The sequence below is a fragment of the Ostrea edulis genome, chromosome 4 (assembly GCF_947568905.1).
Source record: "Ostrea edulis chromosome 4, xbOstEdul1.1, whole genome shotgun sequence".
NCBI lineage: Eukaryota > Metazoa > Mollusca > Bivalvia > Ostreida > Ostreidae > Ostrea > Ostrea edulis.
This window is the reverse complement of record NC_079167.1, coordinates 7,603,803-7,631,531: the sequence shown is the minus strand read 5'-3', so window position 1 is coordinate 7,631,531 and position 27,729 is coordinate 7,603,803. Positions and strand designations below refer to the sequence as shown.

General features: G+C 34.9%; 1 protein-coding gene across 2 annotated transcripts in view; it reads left to right on the top strand.

Moving 5' to 3' along the window:
• LOC130053965 (uncharacterized) overlaps positions 1-27,729 on the top strand; it is a 45,382-nt gene that overhangs the window by 7,356 nt on the left and 10,297 nt on the right. The window contains exons 4-10 of one of the 2 annotated variants that reach the window (XM_056161807.1): positions 6,580-6,713; positions 6,840-6,990; positions 7,149-7,638; positions 16,606-16,831; positions 17,475-17,635; positions 19,388-19,628; positions 23,778-23,962. In XM_056161807.1, coding sequence (XP_056017782.1) covers positions 6,580-6,713; positions 6,840-6,990; positions 7,149-7,638; positions 16,606-16,831; positions 17,475-17,635; positions 19,388-19,628; positions 23,778-23,962 — 1,588 coding nt within the window. Of the gene's footprint in view, positions 1-6,579; positions 6,714-6,839; positions 6,991-7,148; positions 7,639-8,058; positions 11,293-16,605; positions 16,832-17,474; positions 17,636-19,387; positions 19,629-23,777; positions 23,963-27,729 lie in introns of those variants that run through there. The other variant, XM_056161806.1, reaches the window with a different exon arrangement.

The window sequence follows — 27,729 nt, the reverse complement described above, 5'->3', positions numbered from 1 at the left end:
AAAATTAACAATTTCAATGAGTAGCATATTTGATTTCATTTTATTCAAGTTATATAACTATATGTCGTCATTTGTAAGCATCATATCTATTCATAATGGCATTTTATAACTTTGATAGAAAAAAGAAAACACTGACAGTCTATCAAAATTTGTTATATTAATGTGCTGCATAAGTTTTGGATTATTAAACAAATCTATAGTGAATCTAAAATGTATATGATATTGTTTTCATTGATATGCAAAAATTCAACAATTCTATCAATTGAGAGTCTTTGAAAATCTCTCCTTTATTGATTTACTCCTCTCATATTAACTGTCAAATCTGTTTCATTACCTACGATGTTGATTTCACTCCACCACGGACAGAAATGCTATATGTCATGTAAAGATAAACTGCAATGATCTTACGGACCATATTCTGTTGGTATATGAGTGGTGAAAATGCTAACTCTCAACACAGTAGTGATTTAAATCTCTGTTGCATAAAAAACCACATGTTTTCAACATCTCTCGGACACCATATTTGTTGTTTTGGTATAAGTAAAATCTAAACCGAACCGAAATCCAGAATTTGTAATCGGTGCATCGAATTGAATGGTATGAATCGCGGTGCACCGAAATTTTCAGTGAACCGCACAGCCCTATTCTTCAGTGGGGTAAGTGTTGATGAAAGGTATTTCCGATGGATGTGATATTTTTGACAGTCAATAAAAAACATTCTCAATTTAACTTATTTCCGAAATTGCTATATTTACAAACTGGAAAACACTTAATTATATGCGCACAGGGTTGGCAAAAAAGTGGTCAATACAAGTATTGACCGGGCCAGTAGTCAATGCTGGTTAAAACCGGTCAATACTGGTTAATACTGGTCGATTGAAAATTATTTGGTCATTATAGTTTGTGTTATTTATTTTAAATGTTTAAGTGACCATTATGGTAAATACTATAATTCATAACATGCACCATCAGTTTATAATATACTTATAAGTCATAATATTAAATAAATAATGTACAAATGACTGTTGAATTGGGGAAGATGTAAAAGTTTCTGTTCAAATTCTTTAGTTAAAGGAAAACTACCTATAAGTATTGTTTCACCAATCTTCATTTTTAACTGTTGAATAAACATTTGAGGGGGTGGGTTGGTGATGTTTTCATAACAATAACAGGCACACTGGTCATCTCTGGTTGGAGCCTATTCTTATTATCACAATTCACCTTTGAATTAGAACGCTTTGGCCGATATAGTATTGCGTTGTGTGACGACACAATTGAATCTGTTTGTAATACAATTGCGAAATGCAACAGAAACTGTCATTGGTCCATATGTATAAGTCCGCCCAAATTCCCTTATACGGGAGTAGTCAGCATTTGAAAACATGATGGCCAGATGCTAGATGGAAAAAAAACTTCAAAGGAAGAAAGAGAAAAAGTTGTATTCTTGTGTTGTTGTCTCATAAATTTAATATTAAAAAAATTCTAACATATTTTCCTACTATACTTGTGTCCAAACATACCTTCAAATATTTATTGAAGCCCCATACGACCCAAAAACTCGATCACAGCTTTTGATGATTTCGTTCGTAGACGTAGCCATGTTAGGTAGCCAGTCAATTCGAATCCCGGTTCATTTCCATATTGGCACAATAGCGTCTAGATGTGTACTAATACCCCACAAATATTTTATCTAAATTGTTTAAATAATATACCACCCCAGTCCTATTAAATGATAATTATTCAAATAGCTAAACTCACGGCAGTGCGGCTTTCATTAGTCATGAGCGGCCGCGCCGGCCAGTCTCCATCTAGTGTCCTTATGTAGCATTTTCGTTCATCTAGAGCTTATTTTACCTTTACAAAAACTGGTACAAAAATGTTTTAATTTCTATTAATTATTCGTGTTGATAATAAATGAAGAGCGAATACATAACTTACAACCGATTTTATGAATAGATACCAATAGCAAGAGTTCGAATTGACCAGCTACCTAACATGGCTACATCAACAAACGAAATCATTTGAAGCTGCGAGTTTTCGGGTGGTGTGTGACTTTAATGAATGTTTGAAGGTATGTTTGGATGCAAGTATATAGTAGGAAAATATGTTAAGATTTTTTTACATTGAGTTTATGAGACAGCAACACAAGAATACACCGATTTCAGGCCTCAACCGTCCGCAGCTTTTTGTGACCCGTAAATCGAAGGTTTTTATAAGAGGTGGATCTTTTCAGAGAGCTATGTACACTGAATCCGCTCGAGAAAGTGGGCGGGCTGTAATCGGCCAATGAAAACTCTTGTTGTATTACATCAAACATGTCATTCAAATTGTTCAATCGTCTCATTCAATTGTGTCGTCACACAACGCAATACTATATCGGGTAAAGCGTTCTAATTCAAAGGTGAATTGCGATAACACCTATCAACTCTGCTTCCTGTGATCAGGTAATGTCCAGCTACCTTTTATTCTTAATCTGCTCGGGTACATGTATTAACAGGTCTGTCTCCAATTGTCAAGCTATGCTATAGAACTGTGACCCTTTGGTAGGTACTGATGATATTTCGGTCAATTTTAGCAAACCAAATATATTAAACTTATGAAATTACATTTGATTATCTAAGAAGAATATTAATCAACAATTGATCCATATAATGAAGACTTAATTTATCTTTGTCTTTGCAAGAAATGTACAAAAATAGGAAAATGGACAGTTTGTATCACAATTGACCAGTATTGACCACTTGGGGAGTATTGACCGGGACGGTTAAAACCGGGGGCGGTTTTAACTGCCCAACTCTGTATGCGCATGTGTAACTCAGCTCTGATTGGTTGATGTCAGCACCCATTTTGTTTGATTGGCAAAACCAAGTCCCGTTGAAACGTTTTCTGGTAAAAGTTAGATCTACCGATATGATTTTAAAATATAATCAATATCATATGTAAATTAAGGTAATGTGCAATAACAAAAGCATAAAATGCCAGTGAACCACAAATATAAGACAGCAACGGAATTTACCAATTTTATAACGCCATGTTTCCAAAATAACACCATTGTCCGTAGTTGCAACATTCTCCCTTACTTTATTTAATTGTTAGTATATGGTATAAATGGCAGAAAAAATCGGATGACCCGAGTGTTCGTCGAATCAACCGTTATGTATACATGCAGTCCAATGTCTATGTTTAGTGGTTAGATAATGAGCATTTCCGAAATACATGAAGTACTGTCCGAAATATCGACACCTTCCCCTAATTGCGAAATGTGGCATTCAAATAAGAATTTACGCGAGAACCGACTATACGAGTTTGACGAGGAAACATGGAATGAGTGCTTCACAAAGTTTCGGTATCGGGCGTTAATGGCCATGGGAATTTCATACTAAATAAAATTCTGCTAACTAAAAAAAACTTTTTACCTACTGACCGACCTTCCACTGAAATATAGGGTCAGGAGAAGGGAAACAAACATATTTTTAAATATGGCCTAATGTTTAATATTGATCATGTTCCTTGAATGAATGGTTGGCACTGCATAGAAATCCATATTACAGTATAGTTTTATGATGTCAGGATGGCTTAATTTTGGTTTTAAACCAGGATTGGATTGGTTAATTGGCATTCACTAAACCAATTTGTATCATATAAGATGGTCAACTGCTTTTCCACACCATATGGTGACTACAAACTTTGTCACAATCAAGATTTACAGAATGTTTTTATAACAATGTTCAGGGTTCGACACTAACTTTAGTCTCAGACTAATAAATTTTAATTCGGACTTATAAAATCTGTGTCTGGTCAGTCTGGTCGGATTAATAAGAATTTCTGCTTAAGAACTTGTATAAATTATCAATGTACGATTGTCGACAATTTACTGGAAAACCCTGAATGTATATTTAGCTATCTAGCATGGCGGGTAGTCACATAATTCCTAGTCAATAAAACGCTTATAATTGATTTTAGATGAGTAAAGCGTTTCAGTGATCATGATTAGTTTGACACATGCCACAATCTAGAAACAAGATGCAAATAGTACAGGGTTCGAAATTAGGGAGAAATACTCATAAAATGCGAGTACATTTAAAAAATAATGAGTAAAAATAGTGAACATTTAAAAATCTTAGCGAGTGGTGATTTACAAACCATGATCATATCGTATATGGTGATGCGCTATTCGCTTTTCTTAAACTTGCATTCATAATCATACAAACGCTTGTAAGATGAACGACCGATTTCAACAACCGAAACAGTTTTTAGCTAAGTGAGCTTTTCTGATCAAAATTTGGTCGTTGTCGTTGTAAACTTTTCACAATTTTATCTTCTTCTTCAGAACCACTGGGCCAATTTCAACCAAACTTGGCCAAAAGCATCCTTGGGTGAAGGGCTTTGAAGTCTGTTCAAATGGAGGGCCACGTCCCTTTCAAAGGGGAGATAATCACAAAAATATAAAAAAAAATAGGGTGGTGTCATTTAAGAATCTTCTTCTCAAGAACCACTGGGCCAGAAGAGTTGAAATTTTACCTGAAAGCTTCCTGACATGTTGCAGATTTCAAGTTTGTTCAAATCATGGCCCCCGGGGGTAGGATGGGGCCACAAGGGGGGATCAAAGTTTTACATACAAATATCTAGGGAAAAACTTTAAAAATCTTCTTCTCGAGAACCACTGAGCCAGAAAAGCTGATTTTTACATGAAAACTTTTTGACATAGTGCAGATTCAAGTTTGTTCAAATCATAGCCCCCGGGGGTAGGATGGGGCCACAAGGGGGATCAAAGTTTTACATACAAATATAGGGAAAATCTTTTAAAAATCTTCTTCTCAAGAACCACTAAGCCAGAAAATCTGAAATTTACATGAAAGCTTCCTGACATAATGCAGATTCAAGTTTGTTCATATCATGGACCCCGGGGGGGTTGGATGGGGCCACAATAGGGGATCAAAGTTTTACATACAAATATATAGGAAAAATCTTTAAAAATCTTCTTCTCGAGAACCACTGAGCCAGAAAAGCTGATTTTTACATGAAAACTTTTTGACATAGTGCAGATTCAAGTTTGTTCAAATCATAGCCCCCGGGGGTAGGATGGGGCCACAAGGGGGATCAAAGTTTTACATACAAATATAGGGAAAATCTTTTAAAAATCTTCTTCTCAAGAACCATTGGGCCAAAGAAGTTGACATTTACATGAAAGCTTTCTGACGTAGTGTAGATTCAAGTTTGCAAAAATTGTGGCCTCCAGGGTAGTTGGGGCCATAATAGGGACTAAGGTTTTACATGCAAATATATATGGAAAGTCTTCAGATATGGGCCAAGGTGAGCAATGTGGCCCATGGGCCTCTTGTTTCTTTTATGATTTTTAAAAAAACTAGGGAGTCAAACAAATGCTTTAGAGGTTGAACATCACATTATGATAAAAAATATAAACATGTGCCACGAGTCCTGTTCACTTATAGGGGTGATTAAATTGAATTCCAAGTGTGATGTTTTTGTTATTCATTTATTTAAAAAAAAAAACAGAGTCTTATGTTTTACCAACTCTTCTGGTAGTCATTTTTATCAGAATGACCTACATTGGATCTACATTAATTTATTGTCATATTGATGTCGTGTTGTAGTGATGACACGAGTGCACTGCTCGGCACGTAGACAATTATCAAAAAAGTTCATGGGACTCGTGATCGTGCTGCTTATAAACCAAGAGTCCAGGATTCGCTTTGAAAAATCACTAGTGACACTCCTGATGTGGCATGAAATTGGAAGACATTGGATCTAGACCTGCGGTAAACAGGTTGTGGATTAGAGGTCATTGCACCATATGGCTTGCGTAACTTTGTGTCTTGTCCAAACGATGCCTGTTGACCCACTAGGCTTAATAATGATGGGGGAAATCATTGATTTAAAAAAAAACTTTGAAAAAAGAGCACTGCTTCATTATTTTTATTTTAGCTTGTGGGTTTTCAGTTTAGCCTGTGGATTTTTTACCCACAGGCTAAAATTAGCCTTTGGTAGAAAAAGTTAATTTCAACCCGATAGTATCGAGTATTTATCAAAAGCTTCATCTATGGTGTTCTGCATTTAAAAGAAAAGTATTATTATTATAAGTACATTGTATTAATCATAAATTATTTTTGCTTTTAAATTACACATTTATTTCCCTATTTATGACGGACTAATAAAATTTCCTGCGGACTAGTAAAAGTATTCAGGCACTAGTCTGGCTGGACTAATACCTAAAAAAGTTAGTGTCGAACCCTGAATGTTGCTTTACATCACATTAAATTCATATTTCATGTTGATGTGATATAAATGGTTCAGAGTATTCTTTTCTGATAAACTGCTTGAAGTTCAGAATGTATAACCTGCCTTAAATTACTGTGTATTATATTACATGATTATAAGTATTATCTTAATTTCTTAAATATTGGAATCAAACTCAGCAATTGCAAAGTATGCACACAGCATCTACACAAAACCTAAATTTTGCTAAACAGCTAAGGTGTATGCTTATGAATTTTGGAAAATATGAATATCAATAATTTCTATGCTTTAAAGGGTTTTAAAATGGAATTTTGATTTCAGGTTTGGATGTATGAAGACAATGATGATTCGTGAGTCTACAAATTACAGCAAAGAGGATCTTACACCCCTGCAGAAGACGTTAGAGAATGCAGGGATCGATATCAATATCAATCAGTTTTCTTCAGCACTCTCTGGTAATTACACTGGCTTATTTCTCATTTGTATAATTACCCCCAAAAAACAAACAAATTTGTAATGCTGTAAATTCTGTACAAGACTGTAGGAAATAAAGTTTATACAAGTTTGATTGATAATTATAGATAAAATATGGAAGGAAATAGGAGTCAATTTGGATCAGTTTACCACAAACAACTCTCACTGGCCACATTGCCTGGAATTTGCGCTGTTACCACATAGAGTTTCTCGTCCTGAACGATCGGAGTACACTCCAGCTTACATTACTTATGGAAGGTAAAACTTAACAAACTGTTTAAATGCATGATAACATAAAAAGTACATTAACAAGAAACTGACACATGTTTTAGAAATGGAAAATCTGTTTAAACAAATGTTGAATTCTAATGTTCTGAACTTGTTTTATATGGTTAATCATAAATTTCATGTTTTAGAGAACTTCATCTGCCCTCAAGTATGCAAAAGGGAGAAAGTGATAATTTTCCTACAGCAGAGCCCCATCTGAGTCTGGATGATATGACAGTACTAACAGATAAATTCCAAATGGCTTATTCATCATATGGTAAAAACATTCAGGCATGGAACTCCTGTTCTCAACCATTCTGTATAATACCGTCGCTAAACTCAAGTGAGCCTGTTCGTCAGCCTGGTAAGAGAGGAAGGAAAAAGAAAAATCCTATTCCTCCTCCTCCTCCCCCACAGGATGAAGCAAACTCGGATAAAGAGGCTGAGGAGGACATGCCTCCTCCGGCTACAGATATAACCCCCAGAACAGGTCGAAAAAGGAAGCGCAACATCAGTCGCATCACTCGCCTTATCAATGCCGAAAATGACGATGATGAGGATGACCCTCCTCCAGATCAAGATCTGGATGACAAAGACTACGCACCTAGTAGCAAGATGGTCAAAGTTAACACTGAACAGGTGAGTGGATTACTTTGTATATGAATAGATGATGAAAATTGCTTGAAAAAAAGTATTTTAGTGGTGATATGTACACACAATATACATTTGATATTGATATCTGAAGTGAAAGAGGGGAGAAGAGGTTAGTTATGGTAAGATTGATACTACATCAGATGCATTATTTCTCTTTTCCTCATAATTTGAAATACTTGCAGTGGTTTTATATATGCTTTAAGGGTAGCTGTTGTTCTTTTTGTACCATTTTTTTTTTTTATTTGTTTGCCTCTGAAGAAAAATCCAGATGGGATATGCATCTGATTCTAGGAGGTTCCAAGTATTTTCTAATTTTTCCAAAATTGAAAATGAACAGTTAATAAATACTTAGTAAATCTTAAATTTATGTTGATTTCTGATGCATCTCCCATCTTGATTTTTCAGGATGGGGAATCTCCGAGTCCCAAATCATCATTGGTCATGAAGTTAACTCCACCCACACCAAAGAAGCACATCTGTAATGGATGTGGCAAGGAGTTTTCACGCTCTGATGTTTTGCGACGACACATTCGAGAGATGCATGAAACACACGAGTCCATGATAAACATCTGCCCTGAATGTGGAATATGCATCAAGAGAAAGCATCATCTGGCAAGACACATCAAACAAGTCCACAGCAAAGGTTGTGAGTGTAAAGCATGTGGAGAAATGTTTGGGAACAAGGTGGAATTGAAAGAGCACATTTCAACAGCTCATGATGGTTACAATTGTGAGAAATGCAACAGAAATTATACTTCCAAGTCTGGACTGAAGTTCCATATTGCACAGGAACATGAGCAGAAATATCCATGCCCGATCTGTGGTAAATCATCTGGCTCAAGCTCGAGCTATAACAAACATTTAGCCTCGCACACTGAAGGATCTGACATTAAGTGTCCCCATTGTCGTTACATATTCCCAAATAAAGACTTGTTTATGGCTCACAGAGAATCTTGTAGAATGTCTCGAGCATACACTTGCAGTCATTGTGGTAAAGGCTTTCCTAGTAAAAATTCATTCCAGCATCATGAGGCAACACATTTTGATGGAAAATTTCCTTGTCACATTTGTGGGATAAAATTCTCCTTTAGTACCAATCTAAATCGTCACATTAGAACTGTTCATCTTGCAAAGACAGAGCCAGAGGATGTTAAACAATCTGATTCGTCCCCGGATAAGGCAAGCTCAGACCAAACTGAAGTCCAGAAATCGGCTAGTACTGGTGAATTGTTTGAGGCAGGAGAAGCTGGAGGGATGGAAGAATGCCATAATAATAGCCTTAACCAAATAGTAGAAGCCATTAAGTTACAGGTGGAGAGGAGAATATCTGCAGGGTATTGTGGAAATGGTGACATTCCTACAAAACAAAGTGTAGGAACTGATGCTATGGATACAGCCGAGAGTAACACACCACAGAAACGTCTGGTAACGGTGGGCAATGATCAACTCTCCAGACAACTTACATCCTCTGAAAAAGAGCTAGATAACCAGGCTGTACAGCAAACAACACCCACAAAGTCAGCAACATCTTTAGGTGTTCAGGAATTTCCTATGACAGGAATTTCAGTGGAATCACAAAAGAGACCAGATGTCAATGATGCCAATATTTGGATAGCCCTGCAAGATGGATCTACAAAAAACACAAGAAATATTATGTTGGGGCAACCAACTGCAGCATACCAAGTAGATAAGCCACAGACTTCAGTAGTTGCAAACACCGAAAATGTTTCCCAAATTCAAACTCAAGTTTACTCAGATGTGGGAAAGAAAACAATTCTAAACACATTTAGTGAACCAATAAGTCAGATAGCAGCAGCTACTCCAGATTCTACTGTTCCTGCAACATATCGCATCATTTCTGATCAATCCCTGATATCACAGCTGAAGAGCACAACTAGTTCCAGTGTTCCCACCTACAGAGTAATTACTACTGCTCAGACAAAATCAGCAGGAACAGTGCTACCACATATCTATACAGTTATGACAACTGATCCTACCAGGATGAAAGCAACCAGTATTCTGCCAAGTGGTTATGTAGCACCAACAAGTGATCAAGTACAGTTGGCTGTTCAGAAACAACCCATAGTCATTGCTGCAGGCCAGACCCAGAAGTCTGTACCACTGACGTATGCTGTTCAACAGCCAACAGTTACCAGTGTGCAGAAAGTACCAACTGGCATTCAGAGTGACCTGGCTTCTCACATGCAAAAGATTCTTCCCGAGGCTTACAGTGAAGTGCCAACTGCATTGCTTCAGAAGGTACAGAGTGGATCTTTTGGACTTGTCACCGACGAAAGTTCTCCTCAAGCTTACAGTGTGACACCAACTGGTGACACAAACAAAAATTCCAACATTCCCACTTTCAGTGTTGTTGTTAAAGATGTAGAAGGCACAGACCAACAATCCGCCACTGATCCACCAAGCAGTGAAATTTCTGCTGCACAAGAAACTGATATACATGCTGTTCAAAATCCTGAAATCTCCACTGTTCAGAGTGCAGATTCTGGGACTGCTTTCTCAGAAACTTCTGCTGATCCTGTACAAGAAATTGTGCAGTTTTCACCCGAGTTGACCAGCCAGGTGCAAGAGGTTGTACAGTACAGCACAGTGGCAGCTAATCCCGATCAGATGACCCCAAGCCATAATCAGGCTCCAGATTCCTTTCCTACTGATTCAGATGATAACAGTGGCACTACTTACACAGTAACTGCAGATTCATTACAAACAGATGAACAGCAGAAGGACCAGCATGCAACATACACCACTACAGATACTGAAAATGTGGAGAACATAATGCAGCTTTCTGAATCTACACAAATGAATATTGCTGTTGACAGTTCTGATGTTCAGACTGATGTGACTTCAACTTCCTAAGGTTTGATGTTGAAAGTCTATTCTATAAACATGTACCTTAGTTGTTAGACTTAGAAGTGCAGTATGCCCAGTCCAGATGTGCAAAACTTGTTTCCCCTTAAGTTAATGTGATGTGTCGATTGAGATCATCAATTTTGATATATAAACCATAATTATATGTAGAAAGTTAGCACATTTTATAGCATCACTTGTGGCATTATATATGCAGTGTAAAATTTTATTAAACTTTTTCATGGTACAACTTTACCATTTATTGTGCAATTTGGTTTTTAAGATGTGTTAGTGTCTGTATGGTGTACATTTGTTGTTTTGCAATTAAAAAAGCAATCCTTTGGTTGTAATTTATACTTATTTCATAGCTGTAACAAAATTTACAGGATTGGTCCTCACTTTTATGGCAGTCAATATTATCGCCCAGACATGATGGTTCTGATGTTCTTGATCATGTTACATGATCACTTGATATTGATTATGTTGTTGCACTAGGTGTACAATGTACATGTATGCTGAATGAAATTTCACAATGTATTAATCATGGATTATGTTCATGTAAATCTGACAATGTTATTTCAAAGTTCATTGAATGAAGAAGTAATCATGATTATTTTTAAACTTTGTACATACACATAGATGATATTAATAACATGGCGTGTTAATGTGTCATGCTCTTCATTTGTTAAGAATGATACCTTTTAATTAGCATACTTTAATAATCTGTCAAATGTGCTCTATGTTTTAAGGAATAAAGAAATGTTTTATGCAGAACTGGCTTCGATTTTCTCAAAAAAATCTCAAACTTAAGTTTGAATTTCCTTTTATTTGAGAAGTCAAAATTTGAGTAAAATCTCAGACTTAAGTCCAAGTTTCGACTTAATTTCTTTTCAAGAAATCCAGGACGGATCTTGTTTGCAAGTTACAAGGGATCAAGTTGCCAAAGTGATACAAAGACATACATGCATGCTCCCTCTCCTCTGAAAAGAAAGAAGTGTTTCATGAAAGACCCAGACTGATAGATTGCAAAATATTGAAGAATAGAATATAGCCACAGTAATATTTTCATATCATTTTAATATTGACTTAAAAGTATCAATGATTCGTAACATTGTAAAATTAGTATTTATGAAAAACAAAGTTTTGTGATGGGGGGTCATCAGATTTTCTTCAATTACCATAAGAAGTTTAAGACAGTCTTCTGTTTTAGAGCCTTTATCAGGATCTTGTTGCTCTGAGTTATATAAAACCAACTTTAAATGGGGTATCCCTTGAATATGGCATATTGTAGAAGGCATCACTACCAGTGTTATTAGTCCCTACCAACGAAGTCAAAGGGGACTTTATGTTTGTGCTCCGTCCGCTGTCTGTCAGTTCAGTTTTCCACACTTTTTAGGTCACCTGAGTAAACTCAGGGTGACCTATTGCAATTGGTTTTCGTCCGTCGTCGTGCGTTAACAATTGAACATTTTTAACTTCTTCTTAATAACTACCAGTCCAATTCTTTTCAAATTTGGTTTGAAGCATCATTGGGACAAGGGGGACATAAATTGTAAATTTCAGGACTCCAATCACCCCTAGGGTCGAGGCAAAAACTGCCCAAAATTGACCAATTTTCAAAAATCTTCTTGAGAACCACACACATGTAAGAAAAACTAGATGCATAGTGATGTAGAGCAGGAAGGCCTCTACCAAAATTGTAAATTTCATGATCCCCTGGGTAGGGGTTCTGACCCCAGGGTTGGGCCAAACTTGTTATATAGTGTTTATGTGTAAAACACTTTAATAACATTTTCTTTAGTGCTTTTGATACTAAATGGATATAGCAGGTAGTCTTTTACCAAAATTGTAAATTTGATTATCCCTGGGGTAAGGGTTTTGACCCCAGGGTGGGGCCAAACTTTATATAGTATTTATGTGCAAGTGTGCTGATACTGTATACAATCTAAATGCATACTTAGGAATAGCAGAAAAGGATATACAAAAATTGTGAATTTCACAACCCAGGGTTATGACTTTAGGATGAGTCCAAATTAGTCATATATTTTGATGTTTTAATGTTAATACACCTATTATTCAAAGTCTTTCATCGGTGTATGCACTTTTGAGGGCAGTGAAGTTATAAGAACACGTCTTGTTATATACTGTTGCTGAACATTAGAATTTAGCTTAGATATTCAGAACAGGAAATTCTTTCTAGATTTCATAGCCCATGGAAGTAGTGATAGTTTTTCACTAGTATTCAGGTGACCGATAAGGCATGTGGGACTCTTGTTCAGTACAGCAGACTACTCGTAACTGATATTCTGATAGTCCGGGACAAAATTTGCTAGCCTCGGGGCTACCGGATTAGTGTTTGTGTCAAACCTTGATTGTAGCGTGCAATGATTGAATTATTGCTTTCTTCAATTGAATTAATGATATCAACATGCAATTTATTATTCTTTTACTAAGAGAGAGCATCTATATGATTAGAGATATTTTCAATTCAACATATCCACAATTGAAATAATGATCTCTTAAATTGAATTGTTGCACACATTAGTTCCTAATACAAAAGCATTGTAAATAATTATAGTTATCATCAACTGAATTAAAGAGGTCATCAAATCATTTATACCGAACTCCAAAGCCAATCTTGTGAGCGATAATTCCACCACATTGATGTTGCAATTGAATTGATGAGAGCAATAATTGGATTGATGCGTGCATCAAATCAATTGTTGCTCTCATGAAATGAATTAATGCGTGCATCAAATCAATTCTTGCTCTCATCAATTGAGTTTTTACGCGCATTCATTCAATTATTGCGTGCAATGATGCGCACATCAGTTGAATTGAAGAGCAATAATTGATGCAAGTATCAACTCAATTATTGCACGCAATAATTGAATTGATGAATCTTCTGATGATTAAAGTTGTCTTCAATTATTTGAGTTTATGTTAATTTGGCGCTCCATGGGTAGTATTTCAATTTTTAGCTCACCTGAGCTGAAAGTCGAGTGAGCTTTTCTGATCATCTGTCTGTAAACTTTTTACATTTTCGACTTTTTCTCCAGAACCACTGGGCCAATTTCAACCAAACTTGGCAAAAAGCATCCTTGGGTGAAAGGCTTTTGAGATTGTTTATATGAAGGGCCATGCCCCCTTTAAAGGGGAGATAATCACAAAAAATGTAAAGATATGATGGGGTTATTTAAAGATCTTGTTCTTCTGAAGAACCACTGGGCCAGAAAGGTTTACATTTACATGAAAACTTCTTGCTATAGTGCAGATTCAAGTTTGATGAAATCATGGCCCCAGAGGAAGGGTACGGCCATAATGGGGGATCAAAGTTTTACATTCAAATATATAGGGAAAATCTTTCAAGAACCATTGGGCCAGATAAGTTTACATTTACATGAAAACTTTTTTACATAGTGCAGATTCAATTTGTTGAAATCATGGCCCCTGGGGGAAGGGTGTGGCCATAATGGGGGATCAAAGTTTTACATACAAATATATTGGGAAAATCTTCTCTCAAGAACCATTGGGCCAGAGGAGTTTACATGAAAGACTCCTGACATAGTGCAGATTCAAGTTTGTTGACATCGCAGCCCTTGAGGATAGGGTGGGCCACAATAGGGGATCAATGTTTTACATACAAATATATATAGGGAAAATCTTCCAAGAACCACTTGGCCAGAAAGGTTTACTTATTTACATGAAAGCTACCTGACATATGCAGATTAAAGTTTGTAAAAATCATGACCCAGGGTTAGGTTGGGGCCACAATAGGGATTGAAGTTTTACATGCAAATATATACATGTAGGTAAAATCTTTGAATATGGTCCAAGGTGACTCGGTTGAGCGAAAATACTCTTGTTACCCATGAGAACATTTTTACATTTCGTTAGTGAGGTCATCTTTTAAATATTGCAAAGATAAAATTTTGATGTATGCTATACAAACACAGCATTGAAGAAAAAGTACCACAAAATTTTAGTGATTTACAGGAATATGAAATTGTGAAATAACTTTAGTATATCTCATACTGTTGAGGGTTGATAGCACTGCCATGGTCAGATTTAAATTAATAGCTCACCTGAGCCAAAAGCAAATGCATTGACGAGTATAAGAGTTTTTAGCTCACCTGAGCCGAAGGCTCAAGTGAGCTTTTCTGATCACATTTTGTCCGGCGTCCGTCTGTCTGTAAACTTTTCACATTTTCATCTTCTTCTCCAGAACATGGCCAAAAGCATCCTTGGGTGAAGGGCTTTCAAGTTTGTTCAAATGAAGGGCCATGTCCCTTTCAAAGGGGAGATAATCACAAAAATGCAAAAATAGGGTGGGGTCATTTAAAAATCTTCTCAAGAACCACTAAGCCAGAAAAGCTGAGATTTACATGAAAGCTTCCTGACATAATGCAGATTCAAGTTTGTTCAAATCATGGGTCCCGGGGGTTGGATGGGGCCACAATAGGGGATCAAAGTTTTACATACAAATATATAAGATAAGATAAGTTTATTCCAATTTTGGGCCCAGAGGGCATAACAGTAAGACATTTTATAAAGAAGGAAATTCAAAAAAGAAAGAAAGTTTACAACATTAACTACAGGTTACAGAGACTGCAAACTGCGTGTGGATGCAGCATGTTGGGGAAACAAGTACATACATATATGAATTGCTAATCATGTATATATACAAGTAGATGGACAGTATCAGTATTATACCAATATATGAATAATAAACTATAATGATTTTTGCAGTTTTAAAGCATCACTTCTTTTTCTGAAAGTTTGCACTAAATATTCACTCAATTTGACAATTACTGGTTTGTCTTCATTAATCATCAACCAAATAAATTTGTTAGATAGATAAAATTTTTGTTGAGCTTGTATATACCATTAAAAAACATATTTCTCTCTTCAACATAGAATGGGCAATCAGTAAGGAAATGAAATTCATCTTCAACACAATTAAGGTTACATAATTCACATATTCTTTTGTTTCTTTCTAAAGAAATCTTCTGGCCAGAATTGGTAAATCTTCTTCTCAAGAACCACTGAGCCAGAAAAGCTGATTTTTACATGAAAACTTTCTGACATAGTGCAGATTCAAGTTTGTTCAAATCATGGCCCCCGGGGGGTAGGATGGGGCCACAAGTGTGTGTGTGTGGGGGGGGGGGGGTGTCAAAGTTTTACATACAAATATAGGAAAAAGCTTTAAAAATCTTCTACTCAAGAACCATTGGGCCAAAGAAGTTGACATTTACATGAAAGCTTTCTGACATAGTGTAGATTCAAGTTTGCAAAGGGTAGTTTGGGACATAATAGGGACTATTAGGTTTTACATGCAAATATATATGGAAAGTCTTCAGATATGGGCCAAGGTGACTCAGGTGAGCGATGTGGCCCATGGGCCTCTTGTTCTGATTGAGGTTAGACATTTGAGGGATGCATGCATAATTTTAAGAATAGACAAAAAGGATGTTTATATTGTATAAATTATTTCTTGGCACATGTTCTAATATAATGGAAACAACTCTTGATTTGTATATGGAGCTAAGAACCTTGTATGTGTTGTGCAATGTACACACCATACACTTGTTTCCCTCTACTGTACACTGCCTTTGGATATTGCAGTTTGATTATATCCAAGCAATAGTAAATTAGTTCTAGCAAACTCATAGACTCAGAATTATTATGTTTTGATGGTACTTTAATGCATATTTTATTGGAATCGCATTTTAAGAATAGTCTTGTGGAAATGAAATTTGTGTGACCAGTCAACAGGGGATGCTTACTCCTCCTGGACAGATCCTTCCTCTTGTGTTTCTGGAGTTCATGTTTACCCTACTCTCAATTTTGTATTATTTATAAGATTTATGAAATTGGATCACTGTTCAATATTTTCATTTTTTCATAGATCTAAATTACAGTGCATATTTATAGCTTTTTATATAAAAAATTTCACGAAGAGAAAAATGGACAATTTGGCAGGTTTTTTTTTTTTTTTTTTTTTTTTTTTTTTTATATATATATATAAACATTGCTTATGGATTTAAGAACTTTTTAAAAAAAGTAAACACAACCTTATTTTTCCAGGAACTTGATGCTTATTACCAAGCCATCTTCAAATACAAGAAATTCAAGACTTACCTCCCTGGTTGTCCGGATAATTATAAACGAGTTTTACGGAAATCTGCAGTCAGCTACTGTTTGTTTGATGATGACAAGCTCTACTACATAACGGATGGTGAATTACGTTATGTTCCTGTGACGTGGAAAGAGAGAGTGTATTATCTTGCCAAATGCCACATTAGTGAAAAAGGTCTGAATAAATCAAATCAATGAATGTGATATTTATTTTCAATTTAAAGCCCACAACAGCAGTATATACAATTAATGTGAAGATAATGAGCAAGATCTTCCTCTAAATATCCAACAATTCTTACTGCAAATTGTCTATATGAGCCACATAGATTACCAGTTACTAAGAATATATTCTATTCAAAGGGGCATTAGCTGTCAACTACGATGTAAAAACTTTCATTCTGAATCATGATTAAAATGCCGGATTGTGTTAAAAATGAAGAAAAATACATCTGAGAGTGAAAAAAATCGACATCCAATTAAATTTTATGAAAGTATTTGTAAAATTTCTCCTCAATGAATTATTTACTCCATACAATAAGGCCTCTGCCATTGTTTTCATATAAACAAAATAAATTTTCAAATGTTAAAATTACAACAAAAGATTGCAAGAGGTATGAATTTTTATGTCATTGGTGATTCTTATGTACTGTAAAGCTGTTTTAGTCGTTTTGGTAACAATCGGCAAATATGACTCTGGCAGCTGAATATTGAATGCTTTAAAAGTTAAGTACTAGTTGCAGATCAGCAACTAATGGTAAATGAAGTAACTTTAAAGAAAGATACAGATGTACCTATAAAGCATTGTTTTATATTTTAAGGTAAACACAGGTGCAAAAATGTGATGACACAGTGGATGACTGATAAGAAGATTGCATGGAAAGGTATTTCTGTGGACTGTACAGCATTTGCAGCAGCCTGTCCGTACTGTACTCTCGGTGAAACCAGAAGTGAACCTGCTAGCAAACCACCTCCTAAAGATGTAATCCATTTTACATATTTGTCCTTTTTGGTTGATTAAGAGAGGAAATAGAATGCTGGAAATTATTACTGCATAGGCTAATGATTGAATAACATAACCATAGCCTTTCTACAGTATAGAAATATTTAAATTGAATGAAAATGGATTTCACATGGAAAAACATTCAAGCAACCTGGATTGATTTAAAAAGTGTGCACATTAATTCAATTATTGCTCTCTTCAATTCAATTGATGAGAGCATCAATTGAATTAATGAGAGCAATAATAGATTTAATGAGCGCATTAATTCAATTATTGCTCTCTTCAATTCAATTGATGAGAGCATCAATTTCGTAGAAATATTGCTCGCAATAATTAATTTAGAGCTCGGTATAAATAATTTGATGATCTCTTTAATTCAATTGAAGATATCTTTAATTATTTACAATGCTTTTGTATAAGGAATTAATGCCGCATCAATTCTTTTAAAGAGAGCAACAATTCAATTAAAGAGATCATTAATTCAATTGTGGATATGTTGAATTGAAGATATCTTTAATTATTTAGTTGCTCTCTAAAAGAATTTTTGCTCTCTTCAAATGAATTAAAGATATCATTAATTCAATTGAAGAGAGCAATAATTGAATTAATGCGCATCAAATCCATTATTGCTCTCATCAAATGAATTAATGCGCTCATCAATTCAATTATTGCTCTCATCAATTGATTTAATGCGCGCATTATATCAATTATTGCTCTCTTCAATTGAATTGTAGTGCGCATCAATTCAATTGTTGATATCATTAATTCATTTGAAGAGATCATTAATTCAATTAAAGCATGCATCAATTCAGTTGAAGAATTAATGCTATCATCAATTCATTTAATGCGCGCAATAATTCAGAATTGAAGATATCATTAATTATTTGAAGAGTTCTTTAATTAAATTGTTGCGCGCATCAAATGAATTGATGATATCTTCAAATAATTAAAGAGTTTATGTTAATTTGGCGCTCCATACACTTGTCAATTGTCAAAGTAGACTCCCCTGTAATTATGTTAATAACCTTCTATTTTGTATTTCATACCTCCTGGAAAGTTCCCAGTTAGGCTCAATCATGCACAAAATGGATAAGCTACTGGGCAGTGTTACGCTGATAATTATGTTGATAACGATTTACAGACTCCAGACTAGCCATTGTAATTTTTAGATTGTAATCGAAATGACACTTCAAATGTCTCATGAATGGAAATAAGAGACAGGAAGATTGAAAAATGTCACCTGTGTTAGGTGGAACTGACTTGCACATCCTGTAAGAACTTCAGTGCCATCCAAACGGATTTTCTTCACTAGGATTTGTGATAAACAAGCTACAAGGCCGTTTCCTTCATTTCTTGTTTATTTTACTAAACTATTTTTTTTAACAAATCCAATATAAATATCAAATATGAATAATTATATGATGCACCGTTTTGGCGTGATGTTGCAAAAGCTAAGAAGTTTGAATTCTTAAACTTACTCATGTTTGCATATTTTTTTGTTCGTGTATAACTATTTAACTTATCATACTGATGTTTTACAGTGAATTAAAAAGCTAAAAAATTTAAACAGAAATCCATCTTTGCTCAAGATAATCTTTTTAATGTTTAACTGGTTAATCTGTCAATAGAATTTATGACTAACCAGTTAAAAAATTTTGACCGATTGCCATTCCTATTAAAGTGTGTGTAAAGCTATGACAAATTTAGATGATTTCAAATAATTTTTGACAGGATCCAGTCCTTAAAATGGCAGAGGAGAACTACAGTCTATTGCTGAACTACCTCCAGAAGCAAACATTTCCTGTGAAGACTCTACAGTCGAAGGTGGATGCAGTTACAAGTATTGCTAGACATTATATGATCCTGAAGGGTGTGCTGTATCACAAAAAGGGAAAATCGGGCGACTTGAGATGTCTAGAAGTAGGGACTAAGGACAGGAAAGTGGCAATGCAGGCTGCCCATGTTAGTGATGGTAAGGGGATACACGTAGTTGAATATCTCAGAAACTTTTATCAAATTTACTGGTACCCCATAGTACATTTGGATTAGATGAAGAAGTCTTGCACTAACATAGAAATGTCTCCAACTTTAGTTGAAGTATAACAAATTTTGACATATGCTAGGTGCTCTGGACCAGACTAGAGAGGGTTCTTTATCATGCCAATACCTGCCATGAAATGGAACATTGAATATTGTAAAGTCTTATCTGAACACTTGGTAAAAGAACAGTCACAACCAATTTTAATCACTCTGTTACTAAAGGAATTGCTTAAAATACCTGTAGATATAAAATGTAGTAGGCCCTAAGTAGACTGAAGAAAAGGGGAATCATTCATGTGGAAACTGTTTACTATACTGTGGAATCATAAATGTTAGTGGATTTTGTAGGTGACCCTTACCTGCAAATTTACATCCATTATAAAATGTATTTGTGTTATCTTTAATTCTTTTGATAATTTGATTCTAAATTGAAAGTAAATGGATATTTAGAAGGAGCAGGTAGCCCTTTACCAAAATTGTAAATTTTATGATCCCAGGGGTATGGGTTTTTGTACCAGGGTAGGGCCAAAGTAGTCAGTGATTAAATGTGTTAAAAATTGAACATTTTTAACTTCTTTTTTATAACTACCATTCTATTTTTGTTTCAAATTTGGTATGAAGCATCTTTGGGACAAGGGTGACATAAGTTGTAAATTTGCATCACGAGGGCCTTAGGGGTTGAGTAAAAACTGCCGCACATTGACCAATATTCAAAAATCTTCTCTACAACCACACATGTGTAAGAAAATCGAAATGCATAATCATGTAGAGCAGGGAAACCTTTACCGAAATTGTAAATTTCATGATCCCAGGGGTAGGGGTTCTGACTCCAGGACGGTGCCAAACTTGGTATAAAAAGTGTGAGTAAAACATTTAATAATAATAATAATGATTGGTTTTATATAGCGCCTTTTCCAGCGTATGCTGCTCAAAACGCTTTACAATAATCAATGTACATTATTACCCCGGCAGACCTTGTATCAATATAGAACTTTTTCAGCCGCCTAGGAAGCATACAGTGCAGGCTGCCATTACAAGCACTAGAGCACTAACATTCTAACAATATCTTTCACTGTCTATAGCCAGGTACCCCTTTTACACTTGGGTGGAGTGAGGAAATTGATGTAAAGTGCCCTTCCCAAGGACACAACGTCAGCCCTGCCAATGCCAGGACTCGAACCCACGACCTTTCGGTCAAAAGTCTGACAGCCTAACCATTAGGCCACCGACGCCATAGATAGAGTAGATAGTCCTATACCAAAATTATAAATTTTATTGATCCCAGGGGTATGGGGCTTTGGTTCCAAGATGAGGCCAAAATTATTAGTGAATTTTGTCTTTAATCTTTTGAGAGAGTTCTCAAGTTATTGATACAGTTTAAAAACTAAACATTTAGGAAAAGCAGGAAAGGATGTACCAATATTGTGGATTTCGCAACCCCAGAGTTTTGACTCTATGATGGGTCCCAATTAGTCATATTGTGTTAATATTACCTGTATTATATTATGGAAAGTCTTTCTTTGATGAAGTATATTGGCACTTTCGGGGGCATTTAAGTTTGTAGAATACATCTTGTTTTATACTGTTGCTGAATATTAGAATTTAGCTTAGATATGCAAAACAGTAAAAAATATTTGGATTTCCTAGCTCTTGGGGCCAGTGATACTCAGGTGACTGATAAGGCCTCTGGGCCTCTTGTTCACACCATCCTCTGTTGTTTTACTCTGATCAAAGTCACTTCCCTTCATTGACGGTGTAAACATGATGACAGTTGGTAGCATCAGATGACCAAAATTTCATTTCCTTGTACTTAGACTTTACATTCTATAATTATCCAAGCCCATATCAGGTTGATAGAACTTATTATCTGGTGACAAAACCATCCAATGAAGCTCATAATTATGAACTACTACTTCACTTTAGCTTAGCTTTTGATGTGCTAATAACTACAGAGCTCCAAGCCAAATCAAAATCACTGGTGTAAGTATGTGCAATTAACATTGTCATACTCATTATGAACAGTAATTATAACCCCTGCAAACAAATTTTGGGGGGTATATTGAAATCGGCATGTTCTAAGAATCTTGTGCATGGATTTTTCTGGAAAATTTTTACACTCATTTAATACTCGCAATATGAATATGTGCACCTGGTATTTTCATATTGATTGGACAATTTTTCTTGCATTTACAGGCTTTTTTCTACTTATGGACTTAGTCATTTTTTAAACTAAAAGGAGTATATATATCTTAAAAATTCATGAAGAGATTCGATTTAAAGGTTGTAAATACATTGTTCTTGGACTGAAGTTATGCATTTCTTATTATACTCCCTGCGACAAAGTTTTAGGGGGTATACTGGAATCAGTTTGTCCGTCTGTGGGTCTGTAGGCGCTATGATTTCCGGGTTCTAAAGCGTTATACTTTCCACCTACAGTCACCATATCATACATGTATATGGACTACCGATGGGACAAGGATGTTACCCATCAAATTTGGGGTCAAAGGTCAAACGTACTGGACATTGAAGTAGCAATATGATTTCTGGGCTCTAAAGCATTATCCTTTCCGCATACAGTCACCATATCATACATATGGACTACCCATGGGATGAAGATGTTCCCTATCAAATATGGGGTCAAAGGTCAAGCACACTGGACATCGAAGTAGCAATATGGTTTCCTGGCTCTAAAGCGTTACCCTTTCCACCTACAGTCACCATATCATACATATGGACAAAGATGTTCCCTATCGATTTTGGGGCTCAAAGGTCAAGCGCACCCCTAGAGAAGAGACTACCCAAGGTTTTGTCATGCCCTTTCTTTTTTACACTCAGGAAAGAGGTAATTTATACCTATTAACAACACCCTTTTGGAGATTGGGGTAAATGGGGGTACTCTTAGTGAGCATTGCTCACAGTACCTCTTATTTTGAATTAGAATATTTAAAGTATTAGAATGTTATGTTAATTTCTATTTTGTTTAAATGGGAGGGGGTCTCTGTGTGGAGAATATTTCAATAACAAATTAAAAAGGTTGAATCAGACCTATTACATACATTTTTATTAAAGTATAATAACATTTATGTACCTTATATATACATTTTGATTTATAATGAATGTATGAATTTTTCCATTTTCTATAAATCCATTTTCTGTGTGTGTGAAGGAGGGGGTGTTCATACTGTAGCAATTTTTAAACCATGTACCAAGTTAAGAGGAATGATAATAAACAATTAAATTCTCTGATAATCTTATTTATTGGTATAGTGTTCATATTAAGCATCATCAGAAATATTTTGATATTTGATTGATTCATTGATTATTATTTTTAAAGCAACATTTTCAATATAAAAAAAAAATTATATAATAGATAACCATTTGATTTAATAGACAACTTCTGGTTTGATCTGAGGAAGTCTGTTTTTATCCATAAAGAAAGATTGATGGAAAAAAGTCTTCTAAAAATCACAACAGTTGAACAATGGTAGGGTCAAGGTGTGGCCCAAGGGCCTCTTGTTTTTACCATGCTTTGATTTGAAAACTGAAATTTGGTATGTAATTACTAATATATATATGTTTACAGATCAAATTTAAGTTTCATCACAGTGGACCAATTTTTATGAAATTTTGTGCAGGATGTAGTTTTCCTGATTTTTCTCTACAATACCTTAACTTGGGAAATTTGATATGTGGTTATTGAATGAGTAGATGTACATTGGGTTTCACTTTCATTACATTTGAATTATTCTAAGAAAAACTGTAAAACTTCATCTCATTTTTGACTGAATTAATAAAATTCTTGTACTCTAGTTTTCTGTATTTTTTCATAGTGTGAGTTTTCTATAATTAAAGTCATGCCAATTTGTAATAGAATTTGTCTGATTCACTGCATTTGTTTACAAGAAATCAAAATTATAATAGTTCCTGGTACTGAAAAATAATATCTGCCTGCTCATCCAAATATACATGATCTGCATATAATGACATCCCATTTATAGATAAGGGGCACCGGTATGGAACATGTATTGCTTTTGCAATGCTCTCAGAATGCTTGTTAATTAATATTTCAACATTCTTTTAGGTGAGCACTTTGGACCATCAGAAACATTACGAAGGCTATCAGAAAAATTTGTATGGAACAGAATGGCTGAAAGTGTAGACACATTTGTGGCTGGCTGTTGTAAAAGAAAAGAAGAGGAATTTGGAGCTCCAAAATCAATTTTGAACAGGAATGTGGACTTCTTCAACAAACAGTTTCTGAATGGGGTATGATTTGAAATAAGAATTTTAATTACAATACATACCAGCGTTTTTTTCCCCTTATATAACTGGTACCAATAATCAGTACCATTCCCAATGCCAAAAACTGTTGATTTCTTCCAATTTTGAGACTAAAAATTCCCAATTCACTTGCTGAAAAATAGACTGCTGACATCTTAATTTACTTAGTCTGAAACGTTGTACGAGTTATCTAAAATGTTCACTTCCGGTATTAAAAGGACTGGTTCACGATTTTTGAGAAAAATGATTTTCATTTTTGATGGTAAACATTAAAAATATAACTCATTTAATGTTGACAGCCAAAATTTTGACCTTCTGAATGCAAGAATAAAAGCAAAATTTTAGCCTTAAATCTGTGTTATGTAAACAAAGACTCGAGTCTTTTTATGTATACAAACAAATAAGTGAAATATTGATTTTGTATTATAAAGCATCTTAGTTTTGAATAGTCACAAATTTTAACTTTTAGATGACACAGTTTACCCCAAAAATGCTTGAAATGCAAAAGATATAACAAAAATTAAATTGATATCCATTTCTTTTCAAAATTTCGTAAACAATAACATACCGCAATCTTTGTTTACAAAACAAATAATAAACTCTCTAAATTGAGCTTCTGTGATAATGTATAACCTTAATTTTTATGTGAACTCTTTTAAACACATTAGACAGTAGATTTTGATCATTAAAGGTGAAAAAGAAAATGTTGGGGCAAATCGTGAATCAGTCCCTTTAAATTGAAAGTACAGATCATGGCAGTGCGCGTGTTGTAGAACTACGACGATTCTAGATCGAGCCTACGACGACATGAAAGCAAGAGAAATAAATTTATAAAGAGATATGTTCTTTTTTTTTCTTTCTTTTAGTTGAAATAATTTGCTGATACATGTACATTGGTAGAAAATTTCCAATTTGTTAGATTTTGATGCTATTTTTCCCAATTGAATGGGTACCAGTGGGTAGAAAAAAATGCTGCATGATACTTACTTTAACTAAATCATTTGTAAGAACTTACCTTACAAGAAAGAGGCCCTTGGGTCACATCTCTCATGATAAACATGGAATCAAATATTTTGGTCACCTCTCCATCTTTTGACTCCACTTTAAACTTGGAAAAACAAACTTAGAATCTACAATCTTAGGATACTTGCATATTGTAATGGACTTTGTTTGCAATAAGATTAGGTGTTATGAGGTTCCACATACAGACCCTGAAGCATGCTGCTCTACCAGCTAAACAGTTTCATGTGCTTCGTTTCTTAGATGGTTTGATTTTAAGGTTGGATAGTTTGTACTTTTCATTTTTGAGGACACAATTGGCAAAAATCAAGGAAACCTTTTACAGCTGTGTAATGTGCATGTGCACTATATCAAAATCAGCTAATTCAGCAAATGTAATATGATCCCAATCAAATGAAACTTTAAATTTATTATATATTAACAGTAAAGCGAATAAAAACCTATGTGTTAATAGTAGTCTGTATATTTGATCGAATTTGGTTTAGCTAGTTTTAAACATCCTTTGACCCAGGCATGGATGTAATTATTGATGTCTCCAGCAGGGCTTGCTTGCCACTTGTACAACACATATAGAGGTTTAGTTCATGGTGAACCATGATAATTCACTTGATAGAATTAATTCTCATACATTATGTAAAAAACCCACTAAAATATTTATGTCTTATTTCGTCAGAACTTGGTAGCTTTGCCTGGACCCACTTGGGGACAATATGACTGTATTACATAATTATATGTAAATACATAAAGACAGTTAAACACACCCATACCATCACATTTTTTCCAGACTTATCTTCAGAAACTCCTATATATATAAATCAATTATCAATACTGTAGATTCCTTATTTTACACGAGTACTTGAGGTAGCTCATTACACTAAAATTTTATTTAATGGCTCGTTAAAACACCTCTTATGAAGTATGATTTCACCATCGAAAGAGTGATACAAGCCCTCAAGTATTTTATATGAATTTTTGTGCAATGTGAGGCAAAATGACTCATACATCAAATCGCAAGAACATGAATTTATATGTCATCTGTTAATGAAAGGTTCTTGTATGTATTTTAGAAACAGAAACTTAAAAGCAAGTAATTCTATTTCACAAAGTGTCCATATGAAATAATCTCATGTTCGGGGGTTTGATGGCACTGTAGTTAATAATGCAAAGAATACATCATTTCAACATACACTTTATTTGCCAGAAAGTGGGTGCAGAGTATACTAGTTAAACAAATAGTGAAGAACTTGCCTTCTAATACAACTCGCCCTAACCACACTTGTAAGATGTATCACTCTCTGTATGGCACAAGTCGCCCTAACCACGCTTGTAAGATATATCGCTCTGTATGGTACAACTCGCCCTAACCACGCTTGTAAGATATATCGCTCTGTATGGCACAACTCGCCCTAACCGCGCTTGTAAGATATATCACTCTGTATGGCACAACTCACCCTAACCACGCTTGTAAGATATATCGCTCTGTATGGCACAACTCACCCTAACCACGCTTGTAAGATATATCACTCTGTATGGCACAACTCGCCCTAACCACGCTTGTAAGATATATCGCTCTCTGTATGACACAATTTGTCCTGTAGTCAAGATATTTTGTCCTTGCTGAATTACTATGATATTTTAGAATAAAACTTTATAGGAATAAGTTTCTAAGCCTTTTTATTTCACTTTTTACAATAGCACGTTTCAGATTGCTAACAATTACTTACAATCTCCTCTGGAAACCGCGATGAAAAAGATTTAGGGTCAAGAATAATGTCATGTGACTGAACGTTTTGCGACCTTTATGGTTTGCTTGAATGGAACTGTTCTGTAAGATTTATTTTGAGGATGGAATGATACAGTTTGCATGGTTTGATATAATTTGTTTTTGAGGTGTAGTAGCATGTCTCTATAACAAGATGAAATTCATTTCCCTTTAAAAATCAAGACATTCAGTACGGACACTGTCTTAGCCCTGGTGGGGATCCAGGGAGCAAAATCTCCTGTATGCTAGTGAATTTTCTACATTTCTGGAAACTAAATTCTAAAAGTTCCCAAAATAGGAGACTTACAAGAAATATATCATAATTATTGCTCTAAAATCTTCGTTTTCATCCAAAATTCAAACATAGTAAATTGCAAAGTAAGCAAAATATATAGAATTTTGAAGTTATCCTTTATATAGAAATCATCATCGCTGCTCTTAAAAATTGTCAGATGACTTAAATCTTGACCATTGATGTATGATATTTCAGATTTAATTAACATTCTCCTAATTTTCTTCTACATCTTTATTTCCCCGTTTGTTTGTAGTTCTGTTGATAGTTTAATGTGAAACAAATAAGTTATTTTCTGTGTTTTTGAAACATACATATTTTTCAAACCAAATATTGTGAAAGTGATAATTTTCAAATATTTGGACCTATCGATGGGACACATATAAATCAGGCATTTTGCGATTAGTACTTTTATATTAAAGCGTACACATAGATGGGACACGTATAAATCAGGCATTTTGCGATTAGTACTTTTATATTAAAGCGTACGCATAGCTACTCTCCTGACTATAGCTGTTCACACGATTGGTTTTGGTAATTAAATGTGTGAAATAGATTTACTAGTGTACTACAATTCATTTAATCCATGACCTCAAAAATGAGTAAAACTATTAAGATACCGAAGCTGAAATTATAGGCAAAGTTGAAAGACCTCAAAAATGAGTAAAACTATTAAGA